The sequence below is a fragment of the Bremia lactucae genome, linkage group LG3 (genome assembly GCF_004359215.1).
Source record: "Bremia lactucae strain SF5 linkage group LG3, whole genome shotgun sequence".
Classification (NCBI taxonomy): Eukaryota; Oomycota; class Peronosporomycetes; order Peronosporales; family Peronosporaceae; genus Bremia; species Bremia lactucae.
The window spans coordinates 781,168-790,888 of record NC_090612.1 but is presented as its reverse complement, the minus strand read 5'-3'; the positions used below and the strand labels follow the sequence as shown (position 1 = coordinate 790,888).

General features: G+C 45.5%; 2 protein-coding genes across 2 annotated transcripts; both read right to left on the bottom strand.

Annotated features, from left to right (window-relative positions):
• Positions 1 to 202: 202 nt before the first annotated feature.
• CCR75_008236 (uncharacterized protein) lies at positions 203 to 672 on the bottom strand (the record flags this gene model as incomplete). The annotated part of the gene is made up of 2 exons (XM_067966290.1): positions 203 to 258; positions 339 to 672. The coding sequence occupies 2 exons, from the start codon at positions 670 to 672 to the stop codon at positions 203 to 205; spliced, it is 390 nt and encodes a 129-aa protein (XP_067816974.1).
• A 1,416-nt stretch (positions 673 to 2,088) lies between these two features.
• CCR75_008237 (uncharacterized protein) lies at positions 2,089 to 2,949 on the bottom strand (the record flags this gene model as incomplete). Its single annotated transcript, XM_067966291.1, has 1 exon — positions 2,089 to 2,949. One exon carries the CDS (start codon positions 2,947 to 2,949, stop codon positions 2,089 to 2,091), a length of 861 nt encoding a protein of 286 aa, XP_067816975.1.
• Positions 2,950 to 9,721: the final 6,772 nt, after the last annotated feature.

The following is a 9,721-nucleotide window of genomic DNA, read 5'->3' as shown; positions in this document are numbered from 1 at the left end:
GCATCGGTATCATTATAATTCATGACTGCGTTTCGAAACTTTTGTAGCATGAGCTTCAAAAAATGTCGGCTGCATTTCCTAAACACAAGTAGATCGTCCATCTCACAGTAATATCATTATGACTGTTCATTCAAGCCATAGAGACTGATTTTTAGATCACAAAGCGAAGTGGTGAACTAATTCAAACTATTGTAACGTGTAGTCACGCTGTGAAGGACGCAGAACTCGCTGGTATCGATTGCAATCTTTGAGCACTTGCTGTGACAGCATTTTCGAACTATTGACAAGAATTGTCAGCAACACGCTGTCTCAAAGTCCACTCACCTCAATTTACGTACCTCCACCATGTGCCCAGCACAGTCTAAAACGTTTGCCTACTTGGTAGCACCATTCCACTCGACAAGCGATTTCCAAAACATATCCATTAGCTGTCGGTGCCAGGGACGCATCACGCCACTGCTCCTCGTACGAAGTCTCTCTGCGCTCGCCGTTGTTCATTGTTCGATTAGTTTTCTCCTGCTCGCTTTCCTGATCAGGATTGCATAACGATTCCATCTCATAGCGTCCGTCTTGCCAGCTCTTCTCGTTTTGGGAGGCATGAGGCGCTGATTGGTGCACGTCTTGACTGTGACTATGCAATTGCATGTCATTAAACCGGTCATTGGAGCTCATGTGCGTGTCCAAAAAGTGGTGTTGTGCTTAGACGCGGCCGCGGAGCACAGAGGTGTATGTCAACGCCTATCAATTGTGAGGCAAGATTGTTTCTCAAAATGTTTGTCTACACTTCCAACATTGTACAAACGCAGGGCAAGACTTTCGTACCTGGTCGGCTAGACGTTTTGCTTGATCTAACGCACGTCCGCTCTTTTTGTAGCAAGTATATGGCTATTGGAGGGTATTATCGATACTGTACTGCCATATGCACACGAAAGAAAAAACAACGTGAATAAAACACGCAGTCGGCACGACCAAACCCAGTAACTACCTTGAGCTTATCCAATCTGAGGCGGCACTGCCTTCAGTTCCTTCATTTCCACAGTGGACAATATAAGGTCGCATGCTCGGTGGAGCGTCACGGCATGAACTACCTTGAAAAGCCAACATCTTGTGCTTTATCCGGCCCTTTCATCAAAAGATATTTAAAGCATTGCCTTTTGGAAAATATAAAGCCAATTGTTGCTGATATTCGGTCCATCACGTAATATTTCACTGCTTAATTGCTTGGGAAGTCATATTGGCCACCCAAACACGACGCATTGCGCACCTCGGATTGCAGGTATGTTATTTACATGACTAACACCGTAAGTGCCGCTTCATTAAACAAAACTTTCGTCACACTGAGCCTTGGGATGCTGGATAAATTGTGCTTAGCTCCACTCAAGTTTGTGGCATCATTACCGTTACCAATTAATCAGCTACCAACAATAGTATTTATCTACTTGGCGCTCACCAAGAATGAAGAAGGCGCTGTATGGTACACATAAATGCATTTACCAAGAAGTCGTTTTGGCCAGCTACAAGCGGTGGTCTAAAGCCAAACATGATGTCAGGAAATTAAGCTAACGTTTGATCTGAAGGCTTCTTTCCAGGGTCGGAGGCCAAGCGACGTCGATTAACCGTGACAGCACAGTTAACTTAAATTTGCCTCTAGAAGGGTCGGTTCAGCTAATGAGCGAACAGGTCACACTACAATTCGGTATGGCTTTAGTTTTTAGTTATTGATCTAATCAACTTCTAAAAGTCAAGAAATAATGTATGATATTTGCTGACATATTCTGTTAAATACATTTTGTGCCGCCGCAGCGAGAACTTTTGTACACTGGTGAAGACTTGGAATGGCAAATGTAATGATCTTTAGGTTACGATAGAATGACAGCCTATCTCATCTCATTTATTGCAGTGTTGTCCCTTTTCTCGAAATGTATGTCTTGGACGACGTGTTCACACCACCCCTGTGCAACTTGGCTACAACACATTCTTGCCTTGTGTTACAGTTATCCGACTGCTAATCTTACAGATTTACAGCGGTGAGTGCATTGCTGTATGTTATTGCAAGCATTTTTTATTCGTCTGCACGTTTAATCTTGCTTAGAACTCATACGTAAATGACTTCTTCGCAAATTGTTCATTGGCTTCCTTCTTTGCATCAGGTTCCAGTGCCTCCATATACTGGCTATTTATTGTTGATGGAGTCTGGTCCAGCGCCAATTCCGGATCTGATTTAAACTCACATGGCCTTTGTTGCCTAGTTCCACACTGTGGCGTTACTGTTTCTTGCTCAGGCAGTATTCGTTCTGCTGGACATGATTGTTTTTGCGTATAATTTGCCCGTCGTCCTGGGACTTTGGCGGATATTTCAATCGAATGAGTCGTGTAGCTCTGGTTCTGCTTTTGTTGAGGTTGCTGAAAATGTTGTTGAATATTTCGAAGCCCCTGACCTTGCTCAGTCGTTTTGTCTTTGATGATAAACGAGTTGCCATTCTCGTCGTACTCCACACTTGTCAAGTGCTTCATGTCCATGATAAAGCGACCAAGGTCGGTGATGCAGAAAAGAATCGATACGCCAAGTGAGGGGCCCGTCTTAAAAACCATGTCGGGATCCCAGATTAGAAGAACGAACGCGTACATCCATGTGAAAATCTTGCAGCGCAGCATGTTGCGCTCAAAGTGCTCGGGTGAAGGGAAAAATGAAAGTGACGTCTTCGGTCCGTATACAAGGGTAATGGATAGCACCATGGGTACCCAAGCCAATGTATAGAGCGTCTGCAGCTCCTGATCGGCATCCATGTTTTCGTCCGGGCATTGGAAGAAAGACGCTACCATCGATGCCGACAAATAAAACTCTAGTCCACAAACCAACATAGCCTTCAACGAGTTCTCATACAATTTACTCAGCTCCTTCAGCGGCTGGTCCACCAACTCCCGCATCGCCGGCACCACTGGCGCCATCGTCTAATAAAAATGAAAGTAACAATTTGTAATGACTAGTAGCGATTTTAATAGACTGTGCATATGTATACGCTACTAGTCAGTTCAAAAAAATACTGACTAGTACAGATGATTTATATAGCACCACGACATATGTAGCATCTGTAATATATACAACTGCAGATCTGTGCACAAGCTTCATCCGTGGCGTAGGCAAAAGTCAAAGAGATGGCTGTTAATAATACGATTTTGATAAATATGGGCGAAACGTTGGGAGCGAAGTGGTAAATATCGTCAAGTTCTATTGCTCGCTTAGCGTAAAGCATGCAAATTGGAACTTAGGCGCCTCGCTTCGTCTAGAGTAGTAAAAGCGCTTTCACGCACAACGATTTTACCTTGCCTGTAACGGGTTCATATATATTATTTCCTACAAGAGGAATAATTAATATTATATCTGCGAGAGGAATACTATTTTAAAGGACAAAACTACTATCTTTATTAATTTTGACTTAAAGTTCCAATATTACCAAATTTAGTAATATTGACGCAACAAGACATCAGTTTAATTGATTGGTAAATTCAAGTTTACTTCACCACGCCAATCGTCATAGGACACGATTGTGCGGTGCGCAAGTAGGCTCCATATATAATTTGTTATTAATATAATAAAGTCTGTAGTAGATAGAAGATCGTTACGTAGGTACTTAATATATTAATACAGTTTTATTTATTTCTCTTTCCTGAAGCCTTAGAATTAGCCTTTGGTAGCTAGGACTTCCTAGCTCCATGCTTCAGTAGCAAGGCTCTTAACACGCGGAGGGGTTGAGAGAACAGACGGTACAACAGTTAGGATGTTGAGACAGCAGCATTTGCATGCTGCTAATAGGCTGGAGCTTCAGGGTCGACACGAAAGCTTAAGGATGGAAATATCTAAGTTCAAGGCAGTCGAAGGCGAATCCCTTTTGAGATGGTTCGTCGAGTCTGACGACGCCATAGAAGGCTCGTCGTATCAGTGATGATGCGACGAAAGTGAATTTTAGAAGTGTTTAACTTAGCCGGACGTGGCAGATCTTGGGTTTTAGGGCTCAAGCTTCACGGCCCATATTTTGGGTCGTATGAGACCTTTGAGACCTCAGGCAAACATTTGAGCCGCCACGTTTCGAATTTAGGGCTCGAGCCGAGCTCCTGGATTTGAAGCAGGGCAAGCATGACCTTCACGCTTATGCCCAGCATGCAATATACCTGGTTAGCTGTATCGTGAGTCAATCAATTGATGAACAAACACAGGTAACTGTGTTTATTAAAGGTCTTGCAGACGGTTTTGTTGAGACTCATCTGTGCCAGCTTGAACTAGAGTCGCTCGACCAAGCGATCTCCTTTAAATTACCTTTGGGAGCTAACGAACCTTAGCTACCTCGAAACCTTCCTCTGTACCCCTGTGTAAGTGAGGTTTCGAGGCACCGAACCTTCAGTAAGGCCAACTAGTACTTATTAGTACCAGTGAAAGGTCAAGACGTGTACCAAATTTGCCGTCTGTGTTACCTCCTTGGAGGTGCACGTCATCAAACTGACTTGTTCCTGGAACCAAATATTCTGTTACACGACAGTGGCTTTTACCAAAGGAACAATGTGACGTCATTGACGTTATGTGTCAAAAAGCCAAACAAAAAAATGGTGCATGGTGCACCATAGCGGAACAGGAGGACTTCAGACTTAAACAGGCTTTCGTCCACTCCGGAGCGTATCGTCCTCCGAGACGACAAGAAAAAGGAGGTCCATAACACATGGATCTCACGTATGTAGAGAGCGAGAAACGTCGCTCTTCAAGTTACAAACAATTACAGAAATGTAATCGTTGTCAACTACGCCTATGAGTGCAGTACCCCACGCCCAGTGCCTAGAAACACTGAGCGAAACGATCGACCTCCTGCTAGAAACAGCGGAGGACGCGGATCCGACGCTGTTGCGGAATCGCAACGGCGAGGCGGATCGTCAAGAAACGGTAGGGGTCAATACGTGCGGAGCACCTTACTGATCTAGCAACGTCAACAGAATTTGCAGGCCTTTCGACAAAAGTTGCTCCTCACACACAAACATTGTGTGTAACTGCCCCAGGTGATGGGGTTAACCTCATCACCTTAAAAATTATAGTGGCAAATAAATTGCCAAAGTAAATTGTGGGACGTCGAACAATTTCATTCGACGCCAATCGCTAGAAGTTCGCAGACTTAAATTCATTGAGCGTGATATCATTTACGAGGATGACAGTGCGCGTAGCATCAGGCGCATCTGTAGCAGTAACGAAACGTGTAGTTGGTATCAAATACACGTTAAACGGTAAGCAGTACGATGATGACTTCGTCGCAATTGATTTGGATGACAATTTTGACGTCATCATTGGATTACCTTGGCTCAGAAAGTACGATCCATGCATAAATTGGCAGCATCAAGCCGTGACGATGCCTGCCTCTCCTTCATCAGATGGCCATCTGATGAACGTCTTTGAGCGTCTTCAAGCGTATGGGATGTCCTACGAGTGAGTGCGATGGCCTCACTTGAAGGTCGGTCGATTGCACGACTGCACAAGACTTCCATGTGATGGCAGTGCACAAGCACAGGCAGCGTCGAAGTTCGACCACTCGAATAAGCTGAGTGGTACGAAAGAAGGGTATTTGCTTGGAAAGCAATATCCAAGAAAATGTTCAACGCCTGTCTGTAAGAGACAGTGCAAAAATCCTACATCGACTGAAGAGTCGATCGTAGAGGATTTCGCTGTGGTTGTGCAACAAAAGCTAGAGGCAGTTGGGAGAAAACTCCCCAAATAAAATTTGAGGCGATAAGTCCTCAAGAATCTGCGGGAATAAGTCCCCAGAAACCTGTGGTCAAATATTCCCTGGTATCGTTGGAAACAAGTTCCAAAGAGGAAGCTGAGACGTCAAATATCTTAGTAAACAACGGATCAAATGTAGGCGATTATACACTTAATCTGATAGCGCCTCCGAAGTTAACTTCGGAGAGAACTCAATTGCCAACCATAGAAATGAAACGGTTCTTGCGTGATCTGCGTAGTGGCAAAGTCAAGCAGATCTGCGCACTTGTCACAGATGACAACTATGCGGCCGAAATTCGGCCGGCAATATTATTTACTGAGAACGAATCAATTCTCAGCAACTCATCGATGGACATAAATGTCCTCGATAGAAGACACGGATGGAGCGTTTTACGTCCCAATCCTGGGAGTCTTTGAAGATAACTCCTTTACATAAGGGCTTGATCGAATTCAAGGATGTATTCTTGAATCCATACCGTACAAGTTGTCTAAGGATAAAGCCACTCGACACGAAATCGACCTAATACCAGGTTCGAAATATTGTGTCATGAAACAATGGCCATTGCCTCGTGAATAATAATTAGCAATCGACAAATTCTTTGCCGATCGCTTGGCAGTTGGCCATGTGAGGGAGTCAATCTCCCTACATAGCTCTCCGACCTTCTGTGTGCGTGAAGCAACAGGAGGCTGGCGTATTGTGCATGCGTACAATAAATTGAACCCTGCAACAGTACCAGATCAAACGCCGTCACCACGAAAAGACGTAATCATTGATGGTTGCATAAGCGATACTTTATCTCGCTTATTGTTGCCACTAAACCATCGATGCTTAAGAAAAGCATCGAGATAAGAATCTTCCTCAGCGCGAAAGTTCTTCGCGCTGGGATCAAGGCCAAGTAGCTTCGTCGCAATAAAAAGGGATATTTATTGTGAGGAGAAGTCTCTCCAAACAAGCTATTGATTAGCCGTCCTGGCAAAAGCCACGGCTTCTTTTCAGGGGCGAGATGAGACATTTTACTGTCTTCACTCCCCTGAGTGGTACCCACTGAAGCAGGGGTACCACAAGAAAATTTATTACGATGGCTATCGACATCGTCAATGGTTGTGGTCGAGGAGGAAAAATTAGATCCGACCCATGTGGCGGATCAAGAGTCGAAAATCGACGAACTCGATCGCTTCCTCCATAATTTGGAGGAGGGACTTGATCACGAGCGCGGTAAGCGTCGCTCGTTGGAGCAGACGGTGCAGGCTCACCATATCGAACGGTTGGAAGACCACTCGAAGAGTGCGTACCATGGGAAAGTCAACATTTTTTTCGCGTTTGATATAAAGGATGGCTACTATCAGGTACTCAAGAGAGACTCCAATGTACGCCAAAACCGCAGTAAGTACCCCAAGCAATATGCTATGGGAGTGGCTTGTAATGCTTCAAGGTTTGAAAAACGCACCGGCGACATTCAACCGAGTGGTGGCTCACGTTATGCATCAGCATCGTGTCTACGCGCCCCATATTTTGACGATACATTCGTGAACCGTACGGGCTGAGCGACATAGAGTCGCACAAGCGTCATTTGGACGCCTTGTTGCAAACACTGGGTGATGCTCAATTGTACGTCAACCTAAAAAAAGTGTGTCATACGGGCTGCATCGTAGATGCACATGGTGTACGAGCAGACTCAGACAAGGTAGAATCTGCAAAGGAAAGGCCAATTCCACAACACGTGAAGGCTTTGCTTAATTCCTAGGGCTCGCTATTACTTGCATAAACACAGCAAGAATCATGAAAAGCATTTCTGGCTAAAGGAACAAGTAGATGCGTTCACATCAGTGAAGCAATCTCTTCTTGAGGCTCCGGTGGTGGCATTGCCAGACACGGCTAAGAGCTTAAGCGTCGTCTGCGATGCAAGCAATTTTGCAATCGGCAGCGCGCTCATGCATAAAGATAAGGACGGCGTTGACCGTGTCATCTCTTATCAGTCCCAGCTTTTGGAAGCAGCGGAACTGCATTACTCTGTGCATGACGAGGAGCTACTTTCAATAAAGTATGCACTTGTTAATTTTGAGTGCACCTATTGGGCACGAACCATTTGTGGTTTATACGGATGACGCATCACTGCGGACCGCAATAAACTTACCGCACCTCTCGCCAAGAATGGTCAGATGACTTACATTATTATTTGAATTAATTTTAAAGTGAATACAAACCGGGTAAGTCGAATGTCTTGGCTGACGCGTTATCGCGCAGACCAGACTTCGAGGCCAAGACACAAGGACAGTATGTCTCGGGCTAAGGCACAAGTTGAGTCGTTAACGTTGGCAACCATGAAGGTCTACCACGTGACGAGCTTGTTGGCCTCCGAAATAAAATAGCGCTACAGTCAGGACGACCATGGGTCGCCTGCGGTTGGATCACTTCGGTGGACAAAGGTCTCCTTTTCCACCCCTGAAGGCTAAGCTTAATCGCTTTAGCTACAGCGATGGCCTGTTATGGCATCAGCTGTCACCTTGTGATCCCTTGAGAATATATGTCTCTCAAGACACAAATCTCAAGATAGAGACATCACGAGCTCCATGATGCACCATCGAGTGGGCATCCGGGCCGTGAAAAGACATTCTTACGAGTGTCAGAGGAATTTGGGTGGCCACACCTATATCGATGAATGGTCAACTATATTCGCTCTTGCGAACAGTGTCAGTGCATAGCGTCTGCACCGTCCAGTTGTGGGCCATTGAAGCCGCTGCCGATTCCAACGAATTGTTGGAAGTTGGTCAGTCTGGACTTCATGTTAGGCATGTCGCCCGACCACAAAAGGGTCGGACGGGGCTCGTCGTCTTTGTAGATAGCCTGAGCAAAATAGTGCATTTAGCACCATGCAAAACATCGATCACAGGCAAGGAGGCAGCTCTCTTGTTCCTGTATCATGTATACAGACTACACGGGATGCCCGAGTCTATTGTATCGGACCGGGGTCCACATTTTACGTCTGTTTTTTGGCGACATGTGATTGAGCTGCTAGGTACCAAGCTCCACATGTCGACCGCAGACTCTCCCCAGACCGACGGCCGAACAGAACGTGCCAATTGGGTCGTGACGGCTGTATTACGCACGATAGCGACCCTCATAGAACGGAGCAAACAATTTTCTTTGTGGAGTTCGCTCTAAATAACAGTGTCCACGCTAGTATGGGTGATACATTGTTTTATATTAACGGACTGCCTCATCCTCGGACGCCAGTCTCGTTTGTATGCAGCCCGAGTATTGGTGGGGGAGGGCTCCTCAGTATGCTCGGTGCGAAAGAGGGACACAGTTTCGTCGATATGACGATGACCCGTGAGGGTTTCATGTCAAATGTAGAAACTTGCCCTGGTGACCCTGCTGGTTTAGCAGTGGTCATGACACCTAAGAGTGTTAGTGCGGAGTCACGGCAAGAATTACTTGTGCTCATAAACGATAACGACGTTTCGTTAATGTCAGCTCGTCCTATGACCACCTCTCGGCGGTGTCATAGGCGAGTTTGATGCTAAAAGCGTGAGCGAGGCTAAACACATTGTGGATGAGCGATTAGCCATCACACGAAAGGTCCGTCGCGATGGCAAACACACCAAAAAATATGCTTACCGAAATGTTTGCAAAAACAATGAACGCTTTAGTGTTGGAGATAAGTACTATTAAGTACTGTTACTCTACCTAAAATGCCCTGGAGGTACTGCAAAATTATTGCCACGTTACATGAGGCCATTTACTTTGGTCGAGGAGGTTGGAGACCTGAATTATAGGCTCACCCTCCCGCCATACATGAAGACGCACCCCGTATTTTACGTGGGTCGTTTAAAACGTTATGTAGACCCAAATGAGGTTATATATCCCCAACAGATGGTGGAGAGGAGCTGGTGTACCTTTTTTTATAGGTAGTCACCAAGCCGGGCACGTTAATACGTAGGGTATCGATGGTTTCCGAGAGT